The sequence below is a fragment of the Psammomys obesus genome, unplaced genomic scaffold, assembly GCF_907164565.1.
Source record: "Psammomys obesus unplaced genomic scaffold, mPsaObe1.curated_primary_1811, whole genome shotgun sequence".
Classification (NCBI taxonomy): Eukaryota; Metazoa; Chordata; class Mammalia; order Rodentia; family Muridae; genus Psammomys; species Psammomys obesus.
Window position 1 is genome coordinate 5,252,620 of NW_026596440.1, and position 20,737 is coordinate 5,273,356.

General features: G+C 48.1%; 1 protein-coding gene across 2 annotated transcripts; it reads left to right on the forward strand.

The window, feature by feature from the left end:
• Positions 1-2,106: 2,106 nt before the first annotated feature.
• On the forward strand, positions 2,107-19,346 carry Clptm1l (CLPTM1 like). 2 transcript variants are annotated; one of them, XM_055597924.1, is made up of 17 exons: positions 2,107-2,455; positions 2,991-3,091; positions 4,354-4,543; positions 5,775-5,920; positions 6,790-6,868; positions 9,124-9,241; positions 9,629-9,723; positions 10,384-10,468; positions 12,261-12,364; positions 13,239-13,304; positions 13,802-13,852; positions 14,693-14,775; positions 15,527-15,561; positions 16,320-16,375; positions 16,460-16,504; positions 17,118-17,233; positions 18,779-19,346. In XM_055597924.1, exons 1-17 carry the CDS (start codon positions 2,294-2,296, stop codon positions 18,861-18,863), a joined length of 1,617 nt encoding a protein of 538 aa, XP_055453899.1. In that variant the 5' UTR covers positions 2,107-2,293; the 3' UTR covers positions 18,864-19,346. The 2 variants fall into 2 exon arrangements, with proteins under 2 accessions (XP_055453899.1, XP_055453898.1); XM_055597923.1 differs by having other exon boundaries at positions 2,108-2,455; positions 5,772-5,920.
• Positions 19,347-20,737: the final 1,391 nt, after the last annotated feature.

A 20,737-nucleotide genomic window follows, 5' to 3' on the forward strand; every position in this document is an offset into this window, starting at 1 on the left:
TGAGACATTCTTCTATTTTTTTGTTTGTGTGTGTGTTTTATTTGGGGTAGGAGAGTTGTAAGAGCAAAGAGCAGAAATGAAGGGGCAAGAAGATGAGTGGGACTAGAGTACATGATGTGAAACTCACAAAATATCAATAATAAGTTTCTTTTTAAAAAAAAATGGGCCTGGCACCTGACCAAAAAAATTAGGTGTTTGAGGAACAGTGGGAATTCCCGGAGCTCCTGGGTTTTGAATCCCACTTCTGAGGTCTCCCTGCATCTTGGCATTTGTAGATCTCAAAAGCCTCAAACCACCAGTCTACTGCAGACTACAGGTTCAGCCACAAGCTGGCTAAAATAGAGCAACCCAACAGCAAGACAATTTTGCAAATACTTTGACGCCTTCATGTACATTAGGGTTACCTCAGTGAGATCACCTGGAGGGAAGGCCAGAGCACAGGACTCAGATATCACTGCAAGGGCTGAAAAATTGAGGAGTAAGTGACTCTGAAGAGGAGACTCATCTGACAAGGTTGTCAGGGGCAGGGAGTCTCAGCTGGATCCAATGCCTCTGCTCCACCCCCCAATCTCTTCCCTAGCAATCTTTTTATCCACAAATTCTGCCCCTACCTGTGCAGATAAAGCCAGTTTCCCTGTGAATCCTCCCATGCCCTGTGCTGCCAGGTTTTATGTCAGCCTGACAGAAGTTAGAATCTTTTGGGATGAAGGAACCTCAATGAGAAAATGTCCCCACTAAACTGGCCTGTGGGAAAGTCTGTGGTGCATTTTCTTGACTGATGATTAATGTAGCAGTGCCATCCGTGGGCTGGTGATCCTGGGTGCTACAGGAAAACAGGCTGAGCAAGCCATGGGGAGAAAGCCAGGAAGCAGTATTCTTCCATGGTTTCTGCTTTAGTTCCTTCCTTGACATCCTTCAATGATGTACTGTGGTGTGGAAGTGTAAGCAAAATACGCCCTTTCCCACTTAGGGAGGCAAAGGCAGGTGGATCACTGTGAGTTCGAGGCCAGCCTGGTCTACAAAGGGCCAAAGCAAGTCCACATCAGTAAAGGCTACACAGAGAAAACCCATTTCAAAAAACAAACAGAAAGCCCTTTCCTCTTCCAGTTACTTTCAGTCATGGTGTTTATGATAGAAACCCTAAGATAGCCATATGCTGAAATGAGTGTGTCATCTCTGAAACCCTCAGTTTAATAGAACCCACCATTTTTACAAAATGCCTAACTATGCTTCTGTCTGTAGGTATGAGAAACATGAGAGCATCATTAACAGAAGATGGCTACGGGTACAATAGCTCCAAAACTTCAAGGCCCTTGTCTCAAATTCTTCTGACAGGAAAGGGTTTGTGAGCTCATCACAGAGTAAGGAAACACTACTGAAAAGAATCAACTGCTAACAAGCTTCCTAAAACAGAAGCAGTTTTGCTTCCTTCTCGGTCTCTGCTGGCCACTGTCCTGGGCTCTGTCATGGCACTCTCCAATTCACTCTAGCAAATGTGTATACTCTAAACCAAGAAACATTAAAGATTAAAATGAAGCCCAGTCGGTTTTATCGGGGTGTGTCATGGATGTGCAAGTCGGGAAAGCATAGGTCAGCTTGAGACAGAACCTACCTCTGCACAGGTTAGGCAATTTATATTAGCCAAAGGAACCCATTCTTCTGACAAAAGGGGCAACTGACCTGCAAAAAGGCTATTTTTTTTTAACCTTTTCTGGCCATCTTGAATTGCATGTTATCAATATAGTTAACCCCACACCCGAGAAAACAGCTATTAAGTTTCCTGAGTGTCCTCGCTGTCTTAACTTTTGTACGCTACCCTAGACATAGAAGAGCTGGGAGGCCAGCATTACGCTCCCCGCCATCATCTCAAAGCGCCGCTGTCAACCTGCAGTCCAAGCAAGAGCGCAGCAAGGAGAGCAAAGGGTAAGAAAGCATCTCTCGGAGTAGAGATCCCACCCGATAGGAAGGCCCCTCTGACGTCCCCGACGCACGCCGGGGCACGGCGCGAGAGGCTGACGTCACGAACGCATCCGGCGTGCGGACGCGCGTGCTTGGCTGAGCGTCGGGCTCCCAGAGGGCCGCGCGCGTCCACTTCCGCCGGCGGCTCGAGTCCCGGAAGCGGTGGTCAGCAAATCCGGCGAATCCCGCAGCGCCGGGTGTGGGTGGCGGGAGCATGCGGGGCGGCCGGCGGCCCGCGCGAGGCGCGTTGGTTTCCCCGCGGCGGCGGCGGCGGCGCGCGACGGCTCTCCCGTGAGCGGCGGCCGGCGGCGCTCGGCCCGCAGGCGGCGGCGCCATGTGGAGCGGCCGCAGCTCCTTCACCAGCTTGGTGGTGGGCGTGTTCGTGGTGTACGTGGTGCACACCTGCTGGGTCATGTACGGTATCGTCTACACCCGTCCGTGCTCGGGCGACTCCAACTGCATCCAGCCCTATCTGGCCCGGCGGCCCAAGCTGCAGGTGAGCGTCGGGGGCCCCTGAGAGGGCGCCTCCCGGCCAGGTGCGACCCCCCCCCCTTCTGGCACTGGTCAGAGACGGGATACGGGCTCCAAGTGTTGCCCCTACCACAGATGTCACTGTCTACCGTTCGGGTTAAGTGGCATTGAGAGCTGGAGCTGGAGCTTCTCTGTTCTCTGCTGCCCTCTTGATACCCCTTGGTGCCCTGCTCTGCCCCGATTATAACTGAGGTCGAGTTACCCTACACGTTTGCTGACGGGACCCCGGTAGACACTACCATGAAATCTCCATCCATATGCATCATGCTGCTAGCTCTGCCCTCTTAATCACCTGTGTCACTTCCTGGTTTTAGTGGGAATTCACAATGGGTCAACTCCACACTTAGGTTCTTTCTACACAGTAATGTCACACAAGACTTTTCCGACCAAGCCCAAGCTCACCCCTTGGGAGGTAGCCCTCAGATTGCCTGCCCTCTCGCAGTAGAGGTATGTTTTCTGTCAGGGCCTTTTGGCTTTACATTCTTGCTCACTCTTTCCAGCTGAGTGTTTACACCACCACACGGTCCAGCCTTGGTGCAGAGAACAATGTGGACCTGGTCCTGAACGTGGAAGACTTTGATGTGGAGTCCAAATTTGAAAGGTGTGGATGTGGGACAGATTGCCAGAAATGGGCTCCACACGTCATTGGTAGCAATGTGTAAAGAGTGAGGACATCCTAGAGAAGCACTCCCGTCTAGGATGTGTGTAGACAGTCAAGCTGAAGGTAACAGGTGATGAGCTTGTCACTTAGAAAGTGGCTTACTGCTGTCTGATGGCAGTGTGGTTTACCACAGCTCATGTAGTCTCCCAAGGAGTGGTACATTCCACCTAGTAAAAGTAGCTCACCTGTTACTTATATAGGGGAGAAGTGGGATGGTGGAAGGCACTGTGCTGAAAGCCATAATTAAGCGGCCTTTGACATTAGAATAGATCATCAGTGCTCAACTACGTATAGTAACTTTCGAGGATTGGTGGTGATTTAGCATTTGACATATGATTTTGACTTGTAGAAGGTCAAATAAAAAGTTTAAAATGACTTGCTCAGTAAGTCAGGGTCCTATTATGCTGCCCAACAGACATCAAACTCACTACTCAGCCAGCCTTCAGCTCCCACCCAGTCACCATTGCCCAGGCCTGTTAACCCGGGGCCTTAGGATAGTTACTGACTGCCTGTTCCAAACCTCCTGAAATGGAGGTAGAAAGTGCTGCCACTGTTGACTAGTTTTACAGCGGTAAACACTGCCTCCTGCTCATTGGACCTGTGCCAGTTGTCCAGGACAGAGTGACACGTTTGCTCTGGAGCCTGTGGGAAGCTGTAGAAGCACGAGTGCTCCTGGAATAGCGCTTCCTGAGCTCCACTGCAGTTTGCACCTGTCAGAAACCCCACATAGAGCATCCTGTGGAGTCAGCAGCTGTGTGTTCAGAGTCCCTGTCCATTCCCTATTACACACACCTCTTTTTAGGCCTTTAGAGGGGCCCATGTTCTGCATGCTACCCTTGGTAGCAGTTGCCACCATGGCTTTTAAAACAAATTGTGTCCCTTCTGAGGCTCCTGAAATGGAGGCAGGGAGTGGCTGTGCTTTTTGTAGTGCTTGAGACACCGTTGTGTTCTGAGGCCAGTGAAGTCACAGGGAGGTGGATTTCATTTTTAGTAATTGTGAACAAAATTAAATTGTGTAAATCTAAAGAGAGGATTAGCTGCCATATGTATACAAACAGTGTTAGCCAGAATGCTGGTGCATACTGTTAATCCCAGCTACTTGGAAAGCTGGAGCAGGAGGAACTTGAGTTTGAGGGCTATCTGGGCTACATAATAAACATGGAACTTAATATGTGCATGTTAAAATGACTGTTCTGTTTTAGGACAGTTAATGTTTCTGTACCAAAGAAAACAAGAAACAATGGGACGCTGTATGCATATATTTTCCTGCATCATGCTGGGATTCTGCCCTGGCACGATGGGAAACAGGTACACCTGGTCAGCCCTCTGACTACCTACATGATCCCCAAACCAGAAGAAATTAACCTCCTCACTGGGGAGTCTGCCACGCAGGTAAGGGTCTTAGCAGATCACTGCAACAAGCTCGTGTCTCTTGTGTGCATGTCTTACAATGGCAGCATAAAGGAATTTGAACACTGATGCATACTTAATTGTCTTTCATGCAAATAATGTCCATGGATTTAAGATAAACCCCATCAGATTAGTGATGAGCACTCTAAGAGACTGCCTCTCCGTCTCTAGGCCTCCTGCATCTTTGGTTGAGGATATATGTCTTCCTGGTAGGGCAGTTATTCTCCAGAGCTCACCTGTACTTTCAGATGAGAGCCATCACATATGCACAAGTATGTTCATGTATACACACACACACACATGCAGTCGCATGACTGGGCGTTTCTTTTTATGCTTATAATTCAAAGTTATAGGAAGGGTATAGGTACTGTATTTTGTAGAAAACTGTGTAAAGAAAGATTTACTCAGAAAAGTGGTTATTCAACCAAGCAAGATGGCTCACTCCTCCTATCATAGTACTTGAGGCTGAGATACCAGTATTGCCATAAGTTCCAGACCAGTCTGAACTATAGACTGAGACTGTTACAGGCAAGTTAATCATTCACGGGCTCATGGCGTAAAACAAGAAATAGCAAATGTCTGGGTCTGTATTAAGAAGAACATAAGACATATCACACACAAAACAAGAATGATAGCAATTTTGCAGGAAGCAGCCATAGTCTAGGGGTTAGGAGCAGATTTTTAAATCCTCTTCCTGTTTGTTTTCCCCTGCTGTGTGTCCTTCGGGGCAGGGTGGGGAGGGTTCCAGGAGGGCAGTGTGGGGAGCTGGCTGGTGTCTTTTGTGTGATGAGTATGGAACCATTAAACAGGCTGCTGATTTGCCTGGAGTTTTCTCCGAGTTAAGTTTTATCTAGAATTGATGCCTGCTCCTGTGCATCATCTTTTAAGACCATTCTTTGTTCATTTGTATCAGGTTTAGTGTTGTCTCTTGGTAGTCTTTCCCCAGCCCACAGGGATGCACGATTGCTGTAGTAGTTCCCCAGTTCCCGATCCCTCAGCATTGTCTCCTCAAGATCTCATAGAACATGTTGGGATGGGGGAGGATGTGGTCTGGGACTGACAGCCCAAGATCACTAGAACCCCACAACGAGGCCTCCTTTCCCCCTTTTGCCAGTCTAGGGAGCCAGTGGGTTCTCAGGTGGAGGCCCTGAGCACCCAGTTGCCCCAGGCTGATCCCAGGTAGTGTAGCCTCCATTTCTGTTCTTTATAGCAGCAGATAGAAGCAGAGAAGAAACCGTCAAATGCCTTGGATGAACCCGTCTCTCACTGGCGACCCAGGTTGACGCTGAATGTGATGGTGGATGACTTTGTCTTTGATGGTTCTTCCCTGCCTGCAGATGTGCATCGGTATATGAAGATGTAAGTGTCAGGAGGAACCCAGGGAGGGGAGCTACTCCTAGAACTGACAGCAGAGCAGGCATCAGTAGTGGGTGACCCCAAATAGAGAATGCCATTCCTGAGTTCTAGACCCTGCCTGTATTTGGAGCTGCCCTGTCATAGACCCCATCCATTTCCTTACCATCTGGAGGTTGTGATGATCAAGGTGGCTCACAAGATTGAGAGAAAGTGAAATTCCAGCTGGTGCATCTTGGCCTCTAGTCTGTGAATAGTGGCCCACCTGGGCTGAAACAAAAAGCATAGGTTAACTGTGACTGCTGTGTGCCCTAAGGCTTTGTCCTGTCATCATGCTATCTGGGCTATGAAATGTGGGGTTTTGTAGCTGGAATCAAAAGATGACTCAGTGGTTAAGAGCACTATTTCCTCTTTCATTTGACTGGGCTTCAGTTCCCACAACTCCAAACCCTAATTCCAAGGGATCTGATACCTTCACACTAATGCACATAAAATAAAATTAATTATTTAAAAGAAAAGATTTTGTCTCTAGGTTGTGACATAGATATTCTTTGCCATTTTTAGTTAAGCGTACTTGTATCGTGTTCAACCCAGTGTTGCAATCCCTCAGTGTGCCATCATGGTGTAGTGTAGCTTCCCCACTGCCCCCTTAGAGGGCAGATGTATGGGTCTTCCTACTATGGCAGTAACTGTTAATGGGCTGTTACTGTCTCCTGCTTCTGTGTGGAAAATCCTTCTTCTGAGATTCCAGTAGCCAAGATGCAGCCAGTAGCGAGCGATGCTGGGTGGGATGCTCCTCGTTTGTCGACATACTTAGTGACCCGCGGGGACCGGCCACTGACACTGACTCTGGCCTATTGTGCCTCTAACCCCAGGATTCAGCTTGGGAAGACAGTGCACTACCTCCCCATCCTGTTCATCGACCAGCTGAGCAACAGGGTGAAAGACCTGATGGTGAGCCATGCCCTCCTTGTCTTTCTCTGGACACAGCACAGAACTTCTCTCTGAGTGGGGAGTGTTGCCTCTTAGGTGGTAGTCCCACAGAGCTCCCTCAGAAAGGCCTGTGTGCCTGCTTCTGGTATGTGAGGCCTGTGATGCTTCACGGTTTCTTGCACACCTTGTCCTTAGGGATAGTCCTGCTATGGGACCAGAGTTCCATATTTGAACCAAGTGTGAGAGGGAGCCACAACTCTTAGGATAGCCATGGGCAGTGCTAAGGTCCTGTAGAGCTGAAATGTCTATTCTGGTGTCCTTGTTACAGGCAATAAAGATACTGTTTTTCCAGAGAGAACAAGGGTGTTTTGAGAGTACAAGAACGTGGGTGAATTTTGGCTTTGCATTGTAAGGAGAGTGAAAGTGGTTAACACTGCATCGAGTGCCATGCTAAGTATTTCATGTTCGTTGTAATAGTTGCTGCCAGGAGCTGTGTCACTGTTATATCTCTAACAGTGATATAATTTGGGACGGGAAACGAGAGCTCTGACTGGGTTCACAGGTGAGCACCTGTGTGTCTCTCTCACTTTTTGTTAGTGAGTGCTCCCTAACAGCCACCCTAGATCTCCTCTTGAGCAGAAGCCAAGGCTTAGAGAGCTGGGAGCTCTCCATAGGAACCTCCTCAGGCCCTGTCCTAGGCTCTGATTCTGGCTGTGGCTCAGGATGACAGGCTCCCACAGTCCCTAATACCAAGTCCTCTTCTTTCCTCAGTGTCATCTGCACCTAGATAGCCTGTGGGTTAGGAACAGTGCAGTCTCTAGTAAGGAGGTCTGACTGACTTCTGGCCTCCTCCTCCTCCTCCGACTTGCTGTCTTCTTGTTTGAAGCTGGGACACTGGGTTCTGTGAAACGTACCAGCTGTACTTAGTATACCCCGGGCTGTCTGAACATACGAGGCCTAGTTTCCTACAAGCGATTGGGAAATTGTGTCCAGTGACTGTATTTTTGTGGCTGGGTATCCATGTTTATCTACAAGCTTGTGTAAAGGGATGCTGTAGGCCAACATCTGTAGATTGTGCATTCTAGTTGTCCTTCTTGGTGGAACCCTTACAAGCTACAGTACCAAAAGTGAGCATGTAGGCAACTAGCTTTGCTGTGATAGCTATTTCAGTATCTTTGCTTTGTCTCATGTGAGCCATTTCTCAAAGGAATGTTATCTTTAGGGGATAGCCTAGCCTGCTAGAGTCCAGCCAATAGGCTGTCTGATGGCCTTACAGTGGTATGCCAGGACAAGTCTAGCCACTTAAGGTATGTTCAGAGCCTTTGCTGCCTGCACTGAGGCATCTGTGTTGTGAGAGCCCCACTACCTATGTCAAGTCCGAGGCCTGGTAGCTGCTTAGCCCTAACACAGTTTGGGTTGCCAGCTTCATGTGTGGCCATCATGCCTTTGACAGCACTGGTGTTCATGGCAGGAGGTCAGGGCAGGAAGATTAGATGAGGTGTTCCAAATCATGACATGTGACACTAGTGCACATGTCCTGCACCATCAGCATGGCCACATTTCACATGTAGGGTGTGGGGTCAAATGCTCTCTCTTCATTGTTCACCTGAGAGCCTGAGGCAGGCCCTTCTTGTGTTCAGCCTCCACTCTAGGGCAGGGCAGGGCACCTCAGCCAGGTGTGCTTACCTTTCCTTAGGCCCTTCTTCTGTACAGACTCCACTCTTCTAGGGCAGGGCATGGCACCTCAGCCAGGCATGCTCACCTTTCCTTGGCTCAGCTAATAAGCTGACCAGTTTCTAGCCATGGCTAGTCGTGAGCCTGTCTCCCAGTTGTCAGGGCTTGTGCAGCTTGGAAGAATGTTGGACACACATGGAACAGGGTTTTACTTAAAACAATGAGCTCATAGGTATAGTTAAAAGTAATACATAGAATTGAGCTGGTGAATAGGAAGAAAGGTGCTCAGAGCTGTCAATGGCTGGTTCAGTAGAAACCTGTCCTGCTCAGATTTGAGACAGTAGCTGGCAGAGCTAACATCCTGTGGGAAAGGCTCAGTCTAAACATGAAAGGCCCTAGGATGAGGAATGAGCCTTGCATCAGATCCTGACCCTTGCAAGGCCCACTGGGGCTAGCATGGAGCTGCAGAAGGTTGTGCAGGAATCTGCCATGGTATCAAGGTCTACTGGGATATGGTGCATGGCTGCAGGCTGTTCTCAAGTTGGCCTGAGTCCTGTCCATGTTTGATGGCCCTCCCTCACCTGTGGATTTCTTGGTGGCAGATGATAAACCGCTCCACCACTGAGCTGCCACTCACTGTATCCTATGACAAGATCTCACTGGGGCGGCTGCGCTTCTGGATCCACATGCAGGATGCCGTGTACTCCCTGCAGCAGTTCGGTGGGTGGCCTTGGGCCCTGGGCCAGGGTGGGATGTGGTGTTTGATGAATCCAAGCCATGTATGCTGTGGTTGTTTGTCCAATAGTGCACGCACACACACACACTCACTCACTCACTCATTCACTCACTCACTGTCTGCTATACTTCCTGCTAGGGGTCATTTATGGGTTTGTATTTGGCCTTATGGCTAAGAGGTTTGCAGTGGTTCAGTTCCTTTTATCTCTTAGAATGTGACCTTAGAAGTTAGCTGAAAAAATGGCTTTATTCAGAACACAATATTTTAAATGCCACAAGTTGTGTTGAGTTTTGCTCCAGAGAAATTCTGCATTCAGAAGAATATTTGTGATGTTGAAATGGCTCTTCTTGAATTATGTGCTTTTCTTGCAGGGTTTTCAGAAAAAGACGCAGATGAAGTGAAGGGAATTTTTGTAGACACCAACTTATATCTCTTAGCGTTGACCTTCTTTGTTGCAGCTTTTCACGTGAGCTGTCCCCTGGGTTCTTGTTGCAGGGACTAGGACAGACATTGGGGTGGCTCCTCAGGCACTGGCATATAGTTGGGGTTGACCTGGGTTCTGCACAGCTTCCAGCCCCTGTTTTTCCTTGTCCACATGCCAGCACCCCTAGAACTTACCCCTAGCAGACTTGATCTAGGAAAGTGGGCAGTCCTGTGTGTATCATGTGTCATGTGTAGAGCACAGAGGTACTAGAGATCTCTCTGACTCTAGTGTGCTGGGAACAGTCAGGGTGCAAGGTATGGAGGCATGGGGTATAGTGGAGCTTCTGGGTACCAGTTACCCCAAAGCAAACTTTACTGTCTGTCAGGGTGACTGTAAGAAGTCACAAAGTGAGTGACTGGTATATTAGAAGTAATGGGGTCAGACCTAGATTGGGGTCCTGGTTGGCCACGCCCCCCAAGTTATCTCCCTGGGATTTTGGTCAAAGGTGTATGTTTGAAAACTGCCCCGTTAATATCACCCTCCAAGTTCCAAAATTGTGGCCTCGGAACATGTGTATGAGTGGGTTTAGTAATGAGTATATCTTGCTGAACCTGAGGTCTGGGCCTAATGTACTTGCAGATTGCCTGGTCATTGAAAGTGATGTAAGTGACTAGCGTGTGCTGTTCTATATATTCTTTATAGCTTCTTTTTGATTTCCTGGCATTTAAAAATGACATCAGTTTCTGGAAGAAAAAGAAGAGCATGATTGGAATGTCAACCAAAGCAGGTAGGGCCTAGGAACCTGGCCAAAGCCTCACTGAGAAGTGTTGTAGTAAATTTTAAAAAGAGTGTTGGGCTATATATTGTTTATTATTATTTGACCTATGATTATAACAGCAGTATTATCTAACCGGCTATCAAAAATAATAAGACACATGCACCTGTTAGGTTTTATAATTGCCTTATTTACCTTGGGCCAGGCAGATATACATACCTACATTGTCAGAATCACCTCACCATCCATCTCCCAGCTATCACCCAATGTCATCCTCCTTAACCATCCTACAATCTAATACATCCTTACTTTTATTCTTCATCTGGACCTGTTCATGCCATTATTAAGAGTCCTTCCTCCCAGCCCCATGTGGTTTCTTCTCCAGGCTAACCCAGCCTGGTGTTCTCCTTCTTCCTTTCTTCCTGTCTGTTCATCTCTCCTGATTCTCATGGTATTTTCCCATCCTCAAAAGCCAGGGAACATTAGCCACGCCTACCCCATTCTGCCCTGCCCAGGTATAGGCCATTTAATGAACCAATCATATATAATGTTTGAGGCAGGTTTAAACAAACAAGGATAGGTGTATCTGGCAGGCAGTAATCAGATCTTGAGGGCCAGTAATTAGCATTAGACTAGCCTCCAATAGAGAAGCTTGCTCTTCATCGATAGTCCCAGATTTGTGCTTGGCTATAGAGATGCCTCTTTATTCAAGCAGCATAACCCCAAGCTCTGTCTCAGCAATCTCAGCAGCCATTGAGCGTCTCTGAATCCCATTGAGGCTATAGGCCATGGGGCACAGACCTTCTGCATGAAGGTGTGGAGTTGGCCTGCCTATCAAGGCACAAGGTACATGGGCCTGTTGGGCAGGTTGGTTGTTCATAGATTCCAAGATAGTATCAGACCTTCTTGTCTACCATCTCCCTCCTGGCTTCACAAAAGGGTACCCCAGGGTCTGGTCCATAGCCTTAGGAGTCTGGCTGCTGGCTTTAGAATAAGTTTTCATAATAAATCCATAGTGCTTGGAGCAGCATTCTCATTAGTGAGAGCTGGCTTTACAGAATCATTTCACTATACAAGATCCAGTGTGATGGTTTTACTGTGTAAAAGAGGCAGTTGCTGGTAGATAGAATTGTGATGGTGACAGGCTTTTGCGGTCAGTGTAGTTTCAAGTGTAAGGGATAGAATGGGAAGCTACTCCAGCAAGAGTTGGATTTTACTGTCAGGGTCAGCCCCAGTGAGTATACAACACAAGACTGCCAAGGAAGCCCTTTAGTGTCTGTCACCAGGCACCTATGGAATCTGGTAACTGTGGCCTTGACCAGACTGTCTTCAGAGCCCAGCCTGTGAACAAAAGCACAGCCTTATTAAAAGAAAAAAGCCATAGGTGGGACAAAACAGGAGAATGTAGGGTAAGCAAGCCCTCCACCTGGGCAGCCAACCCAGCATCTGTGCTCATTTGTGTCTGTGACTGTCACCATATCCGGTACTGCTTAGACCATGCCCTCTACCCTCTGCTCCATGCTGTGGCCTCTGGTGATTTATTTACAGTGCTTTTTAAGAGATGCACTATTGTCTGCTATCCCTTTTGTCTCCCCTGGTCCTGGGCATAAAAGCCAGGGTCTGGACTCTTAAGTACCAACTCTATTGCTGAGCTCCACCTCCACCCCAGCTGCTTTTCCTTAGTTGACATGGCAGACCAGAAGAGCTGCCTTGGGGGGTGGAGTATAGGTTCACAGGTGGTTGGAGGTGTGTGCAAGGGATTGATGTATCATGCCCTCACCAACTTGTGTGCTCATGTTCCCAGTGCTCTGGCGTTGCTTCAGTACTGTGGTCATCTTCCTCTTCCTGCTGGATGAACAGACAAGTCTGCTGGTGCTGATCCCTGCAGGTGTTGGGGCTGCCATTGAGGTGAGTCTTAGGCACCATTCTGGGTCAGGATGACTGGGGTTGCTGTGAGGTCTGTGAACTTCAGCACTTGCTCAGCTGCTCTAAGTCATGAAACAAGAGGCACGCTACGGACCTACAATCCTCTGGAAACAGGTTCAGGGAGGCAGCTCTCTGAGAGTACGTCTTGCGACAATAGATCCCACCAGGCATAACAGTTGGAATGAAACAAGATGATGTAGTATTGGAGAAGCTCCTGGTTTGACAGAAGTTTGGAATTAACAGCCATGTGAACTGTAGTTAATGCCACTTAACACCTGTGACCTAGTGCTGCTGTGAGTTGCTTGTGGAAAGGAGCCACAGGAGCACGGTCTGGAAGGCTCCAAGCAGGGTCCAGACCTAGAGGTATAGTTCTCAGAGTTGGTTCTGTAGAGTTCTGGCCCTTGTGGATGCTTGTTGAGAGATGGGCTTCATTGACAGTGGAGCTCCATGTACAGTAAGGTGACTGGCACAATGACAGCATGAAAATTCATCTCAGAGGCCAGTGTGGTAGACCTGACCTAATTCAGGCACAAGGTTGCAGTGAGGATGTTGAGGAGGCCATGGATCCCTGGTGAGTCCAGGAAAAGACTTCCACCCCAGAGGAAGACTGGCTTGGTTTGGGGTAGGCATGAGTACTGTTTCCTTGTGTTTTACCAGTGACTGTACATTCCACCTAGTAGACAGCAATGAGTGGGTACAGAGCCTTCCCAGTCCACAAATGGCTACGAGAAGTAGAAGGAAGAGAAACAATGACTAACAGGAGTAGGGGTGATGGCCGCCAGTCTTGTCCTTCACACAGTCTAGCTCCTTATCCTACATTTTAGAATTAAATGTATGTTTCCTTTTCTCCCTTCAGCTTTGGAAAGTGAAGAAGGCATTGAAAATGACAGTGGCCTGGAAGGGCCTGAGACCTGTGTTTCAGGTGAGACCTGTGATAATAGCTCCAGATACAACTTTTCCTGAGCAGACTCACCAGGCTGTCATTTCTTAGTTGCCTCCAAGTTAGTGCTGAACCTTCTGGAGGCACTTTACCCTGTATCTGTCTGTATCAGGCACTGAGGTACAGGTATCAGATACAGAGCTTCCAGCACACAAGTACATGCTGCACAAGTGCCCCCACTGGATGGGGGCCTCCTCACAGCCTGGCTTCGCAGTGCTTGGCTGGACAAGCCCACTGAAAGCGCAAGTCAGCTTTCTAGTTAACTGCTAATTCTTGCTTCACCTAATTCATCAGGAGACTAGGCTGTCTCAGTAGAAGCAAAGGCCCAGGAGGCCGCATGCAGCCAGTGTTGGCCCTGAGGGTAGTACAGTAGACCCTACACCATTTATTGCTACAGTCCCAGCTTTGCTGTGCTGATACTAATGCCTGCCTATGTATGTCTAGTAATGTCAGCTGATGTTGTATTAATCTTACAACAGTTTGGCACCCATAGTGAATCTGAGAGGAAAACCGAGAAGTATGATGCCCAGGTAAGCTGTTGGGAACTCCACGATACCATAAAGTATTGAGCCCTTGCTGTAATTTGGGGGAACCTGTCCTGGGAATGCGATGGAGCCAGCCTTAAAAGCAGTCCTGAGGGTGAACAAATAGAGGTACCCTCTCCCCAGGGAAGGAAAGTGCTCTCAAGCCACTGGTTCCCAGTTTGTCACCGGGACAGATCATTTCTGCCAGCCACCTGGATTCTCTGTTCATTCATACAGAGGCCACAGGAATCCCTCTGGCATCTAGGCCCTAGTAGCTTCCCATTGCTGCTGGAGAATGAGACATGTTGGGTTTAACAGGATATCTGTGCAGGATGGTTTTGATGTTCAGTTCAGAGCTAAGCTATTTGCAATTCAGATTTTAGTGAGATGATAACAAATCTCAAACCAGAGTAAATACAGGCCCTGTGGTGCACTTGCAACCTGGGCCTGTGACCTAGAGTCTTCCTTGGTTTTTCCTGGCTGAATTTGCCACCCTGATGCCAGCAGCATGTTTGATGCATCGGGGGTGATGCATCACAGTCATTGCTGCCCGTGGTGTGCGTTCAGGTTCTTGTTTTCGTTCAGGTTCTTGTTTTGGGGTCTTGACAAAATTCCATGGCCACTAGACATGATTGTGCTATTACCTGAGACATTATTGGGATTCTGCATTATTTTATTTTATTTTATTTTATTTTATTTTATTTTATTTTATTTTATTTTATTTTTTTATTTTATTTTATTTTATTTTATTTTAGCTTGCTCTTGTTGTCATAAGTTAGATGATGTATCTGCAGAGGTGTTAGTTGGTTGAGATATTTAACTGGAAGCTGCCTCTGTCCCTTGCAGGCCATGAAGTACTTGTCTTACTTGCTCTACCCTCTCTGTGTCGGGGGCGCTGTCTACTCACTCCTGAATATCAAGTATAAGAGGTGGGTGCTACAGAGTTCATACCATCAGGTCCTCAGCTGAAACACTGAGCATGGTTTCTGAGCACAGGCCACGTCCACCTGGGAGACTGCCCTCCCACCTTGGGCTGCCAGGAACTGGGGCGCCTTCTCAGATGCAGGCCAGGATCTGCTTCTGCTGCTCTGAAAGTCAGTCCTAGGCCTTCACCCCCTCTGGGTTGTGAAGAGGACAGGAACCACTGACATGCCCTTATGCATCTCCATTACTTATGAAGGTTGCAGGAACCACCTGGTAGACATAGGCACATATACCTTCCATCTGGGAAGTACAGGCTTTCCACCATTTCTTCACTGACTTTGAATACAGAGATTGGACAGAGTTTGAAAGAGGAAAAAGCTAATCCTGTGCTGCTGGTGCTTTGCTCATTGGTATCTGAAGGACTAGGAGAAGGCTCGGGACCCTGTGTCAGGTGGAAAGATGTGGACAGTGTGTTTCTGGAGTTAGGCTGAAATTAGGGTGGGTGAGCAGCATGGCCCTAGGTAGATAGGATCACAGGGTTGCATGCTGTAAATGGGTTCCTATCTCACTGAAGTCCTGGCAATGAAATCTGTTCATTCAGAGTGATGCTTGCTGCCATGGTGGGCTATCTGCAGGGTGCCTGAGTGCTTGGGTGTCACATGGTTTTTCAGGAGGGTGCTTTTCCTTCACTTTAACATTCAGCAACATGTCCTTGGCCTCTGACAGTCACAACTCCTTCCTTTACTTCTGTTTCAGTTGGTACTCCTGGCTCATCAACAGCTTTGTGAATGGTGAGTACATGCATCTCCTCCTTGGTGACAGTATTTACAGTAGGTGCTTTTCCTTTCCTCTCCATCACTTGGTGGGACAGGTTTCTAGGATGAAAGGCTAGTTAGTTCCTCACCTTTAGCACTCACACAGTGCCCAGCACTCTGTTGCCTCAGCACCAAACAAGCCTGCTCCCAAGCTTGGATATCCACTCCAGTCTGTTTCCTTCCCTGAAAACAGGCAACACCAGCATTCAGAGCCCATCTGATGTCTCATTCCATAGAGTTGCCCAGAATACCAGGCCCAGAGTATGGCAAGGTAGCCTTTGTGAACAAGCTGGGAGACAAGTTGATGTCCTGCTGCTCTGTGTGTGGTTCAGAGCATGTGACCTCTGTATATGTGTGTGTCCCATGACTAAGTATCAAAGAGTTGGACTCTCATGTGTTGGGGTGCCAGTAAGCATCAGTAAGGTCAGGCAGCCTCTCAATAAGCTGGATGGCCATGCTTCTAGGTATGAGTCCCAGTCTTAACCCTGGCATCTTACTCAGGGTGCCAACCCTGGTGCCAAGCACTTGCTTGATCCTCAGGGACAAAAGTTAACAGGAATCGGCAAAAAGTGCTGCTTTTCTGATTTGTCCGTGACTCTTGTTGAGTTTATTATCCAGGAAGCTGTACTGTGAGAAGGCCAGCTGAGGTCTTTTGGAAGCCAGTGTCTCAGTGTGCAGAGCCCCAGCAGAATGCGTGTTTGGCTCTTTCTCGTGGATGTTTTCTGTTTTCACAGGTGTCTATGCCTTTGGCTTCCTCTTCATGTTACCCCAGCTCTTCGTCAATTACAAGGTAAGCCAAGGTGTGTCTGCTAAGGCAATACCCTATCTTCTCTATGTTGCCTCTGCCTGACCTGTGGTGTCTTTCTTGTTTCAGATGAAGTCAGTGGCGCACCTGCCCTGGAAGGCCTTCACCTACAAGGTAAGCAGCAGGACTGTGCCAGGAGTAGCTGAAAGACCCCTTGTAGGGTTACCTACACACAGAGATACACAGTACTTTTGGTCCTGCCCACTTTGTTGAAAAACTAAGACATTTTTTCAAATTCTGAAGAGCCACAAACTCCGTGGTATGCAGGTTCTCATAGTCATGGTAAGGAAGAGTTCTGAGTATAAGGCCATGTTCCTTTTTGGCAATACTGTCAAAATGCATGTATGCTTTGTCTCAGTCACTGGGTGTTTAGGACCAGAGCCATTGTCTTCCCAGCAGTGCCTGGATAGACTTGAGCTGATCGGAAGCAGTTTCACTTCTCTAAGGAACCAGCCCCAGTGCTGCTCTGCTCATGTTTCCCAGCTGTCTTCTTGGCTCCCAGCACAGAAAGCTGCAGATCTTTGTGGTGGAGCGGACCACATGTCTTAGGAACCCGCTGTCCTGCTGGTGCTGCTCTGATGTCTGTGCACTAGATCTTCACTCACTGTTGCTGTGAATGTCACAGTCACAGGTCCCACCGTCTACTGAGGGGCAGCTCTCTGACTTGGCTTATAAAAAGTAGGACTCCGGCTTTGTGGTAGTTTCACTGCTCCATCTGCTTTTGCAGGCTTTTAACACCTTCATTGATGATGTCTTTGCCTTCATCATTACTATGCCCACGTCCCACCGGCTGGCCTGTTTCAGAGATGACGTGGTGTTCCTGGTCTACCTTTACCAGCGATGGTGAGTGTGTACATGCAGCACTTCCTGAGTTGTAGAGCCCTGCACCCGGCTCATTTTAGGCAGATTTGGCAGGTGGTGGCTTTTCTCTGTTGCCCAGAATAGGTTCCGGCTATATCTTCTGGTAACACAGCAAAGGATTGTTCCCCATGCCGCTGTTGTGTGCCACTTTTGAGTGTCTGGCAAATAGTCCTCAAGCATAGGCCTCCAGCATGGGCTGGGGTGCTGGTCTTCTCTCAGGCTGCATGCACTACAGGTGGAAGTCACTGACTCCCTCAGGCTGCACCCAACAGCAGCACCTACCAGGTAGCCACCAGGGCCTTGCACCAACAGCACTGCAAAGCTCCCAGCTCAGCCAAGGAAGAGCCTCTAGGGAATAATACTAAACCGCAAATGCTTGCCTAGCCTACCTTTCCCCTCTATACTGGCATTTAGTCTTTCCTTTGTGCATACGTAGCCCTTGCCTGTGGGCTGTGGCGGGGGGAGAGGGGAGGGAGGGTTTGGGGATCTGTGGGAACAAGCCTTAAAACCAATAAAGGCTCAGTCTTCCCATCTCCTCTGACCCAGAGTTTGAGTTCATGTTCAGGAAAGGACTTCTGTATGAAGTGTTGCCACCTTACCTCCCATCTTTCAGTAGCTGGCATTGGAGGTCGTATCATTCCCCCACCCCTGCCACACATCCCCATATGATGACAGTACCTTCCTCTAGCTTCCCAGGCTGTGGCCATCCAGTGCAGGATGAGCGTGTCTTCCCAAAGCTACTTCAGGTACTTGCAGATGTTCCTGAGCCAGGATTGTTTGTCCATGCACTTGTGTGTCTGAAAGGACTGTTGTCATAGGAACACAGTACCACACCCATGTGCTGAATGATGTCTGATTCCTAGGTTTTCACAACCATACTTGCTTTCCCTGATAGACCTGAAGGTAGAAGTGAGCTTGTGGGAACTCAGCTACTAATATATGTGGTGCAAGTTTTTGTGCAAGTCCTATTTCAAGCCAACAGGGCCCCTTGAAGCAGTTCCAAGTATCCATGCAGAGACACAGCCTCAGGGCTTTTGATGGGATATGAGTTTGTTTAAAGCTGAGGTCTGGTTGTCTCATTGTTTGTGGGGCACCAAGGAGAACTCCAAACAGTGGGCACTGCATTCTTCCTTGCCTTGGTGTCTTCATAGAAGCAGGGCTATGTTCCTAGGATGGGAGGTCTCAGGATTGAAGAGCATAAACACTATGGGCAGGCAGAGTGCTCAAAGCCAGGAAAGAAACTACAACTACTACTTTTTTTTTCCTGGATAACTTTTCAGTTCCCCACAGCGAGGCCTTTCCAGGTCCCACCCTACTGCAGAGCTGCTGTCCTCAGGTTAGCCAAGCCCGCATTTTCCAACCATGCAGGCTTCAGCACATGAGATGGGAGGCAGGCCCAGGGCCTATGAAGGTCCCAGATGTTGAGGTGGCCCAGATACTGGAGGATGTTTTCAGAGGAGCTGTGTTCTTCTCTTGAGAGCAGTAAGGACTTGTCTTGCTAATAGTCATCCATCCCTACCATTGCAGGCTTTACCCTGTGGATAAGAGCAGGGTCAATGAATTTGGGGAGTCTTATGAAGAGCAGCCCAAGCGGAAGCCCCACCCAGACTGAGCATCTCGGCCCAGGCCCCCCGGGCGGCACCACACAGCACACTTGGGCCATGAGTATTTCTGGGGGCTTTGGGAAATTCCTAGATACCACATCTTCTGCGTTGCCAAATCCCTCTGAGCGTTTCTCAGTATCCCTGAGCACCCTCTCTTCTCGTGTTTGGAAGGAACCGTAGCACTTAACCATATACCCAACATGAACTTGGGTCTAGATGATGGTGCCAGCGGGCAGTCACCCAAGGATAGCTCTCAGTACATGAGTGTCCCATGGCAGCCAGTGGACACCTGAGCACACAAGGGTAGAGAGGGTGATGGATTTCCATGTCAGCTTGTCCAAGTGCTCCTTATGTGGATCTCACACACATAGAAAGTTGTTCTGTATGGACTCTGGGATCAAATGGCTCTTTTTCCCTTTTGTTTAAAATTTGATTGTTTTAAGCTTAATGTATGTATGTTTCTATTTTAAAATAAATTTCTTTGGCTGTGACCTTTTTCTTATCCTATAATATCAAAAATATTGCAGATGTTTTAAGTCAAACCTTTCTCAGAGATCAACATAAAAGATAGATTTGTTTCTGCATTGAAAGGAGCAAATTCCCAGGCTATTTCACACAAATGTCCTAGGAGCTCGTGTAGTCATTTAAAGACTGGACATAGTTGCCACCATTGAGGTTGGTTATATTTTTAGGAGAAATGCCTTAGAGAGAAGTAGGCTGCAAAGAAGTGCTTCCAAAAGAAAGTGGAATGTGTGGGAACCGTTAGTGAAGCAACCTCTGGTGCCAGGTGACATTGGGCTTGGTTGCAGGTTTGTGGGTAGTTGAACACAACAGCATTCTTCCTGGAGTGTAGGCTCTTCTCTGGAGTTGGTCACCTGGATGGCAACTCTAAGTGGACACATTCATCCTTAGCTATGCCTTCATAGGTGAGATACAATTCTGGGGTGATAAACTGAAATCGAAGTCTCATTGTCAACCTGATTCAGTGATTTAAAAGACAAACATTTGTTTCAAATAGTCCCTTTAACATTATCAATTAAAAGGCTAATACAGATATGCAGCCTCAGACAAGAATAGTGAATGACAGAGACCCAAGGATCTTCAAAGTACCCCTAACACAGCTGTGCAAGGCACATGGCATTTAGAGGTTCATTACACCTGGGTCCTAGAGCAGGAGGTAGTCTTGAAGCTGAGTTGGAGATCTCACTAGGCAGAGCACAAGTCTAAAGCCATGGGATCTGTTTGGGGCATATGAATTTGGGTATCCCAGGCATGGGGTGAGGGTTACCTGTAATAGTTACTCGTTCAGTGAGCTCAGAGGAAATAGAGGGCTCTGTACACCAGTATTAGAACACTTCTCCTACCCTGAGGAACATGCCACAGCCCTGGCTCCAGCAACTGCTTCAGCAATGGCACCTTCTGCGAGACACAACCATGGAAGGGCCCTAGGCTGCTACATAAAATCGGCTTTTACTCCATGGCTCAGAACAAGTGTAAGATGGGTCTCCATTGATCAACACTGAAGAGAGACAGGTCTGGGCATGGGGCCTCTGGGGAATTGTCCCTTACTTTTTGAATGTTTCAAGCTGCAACTTGTTGCCCTGCACATTGCCCATTGGCCCACAATCATCACTTTCTCTTACTGTTCTATTCCTCTTGATAAGAATCCTGTCATGTCTCAGTCCCACCACATAGGCATGGGTAAGCCAAACCAACCGTTGAAGACAGACTCAAATTCCAACTTGGACTGTGACAGGATAAGGAATGTGTTTACCTATCTTTCATTCGTGGACTGAGGAACAACTGTTACATGAGTACTCAGCTAAGTATTGGAAGTTTTCTAAAAGGACTATATGTTTACATTTGCACAGAGTGAGGGCTG

Bases quoted from the DNA above. Each gene is read 5' to 3' on its own strand.
- Clptm1l (XM_055597923.1), top strand. From the start codon at position 2,294: ATGTGGAGCGGCCGCAGCTCCTTCACCAGCTTGGTGGTGGGCGTGTTC. The intron at 9,242-9,628 runs GTGGGTGGCCTT...CTTTTCTTGCAG, and splicing joins GTACTCCCTGCAGCAGTTCG to GGTTTTCAGAAAAAGACGCA. The intron at 16,376-16,459 runs GTAAGCCAAGGT...TTCTTGTTTCAG, and splicing joins AGCTCTTCGTCAATTACAAG to ATGAAGTCAGTGGCGCACCT.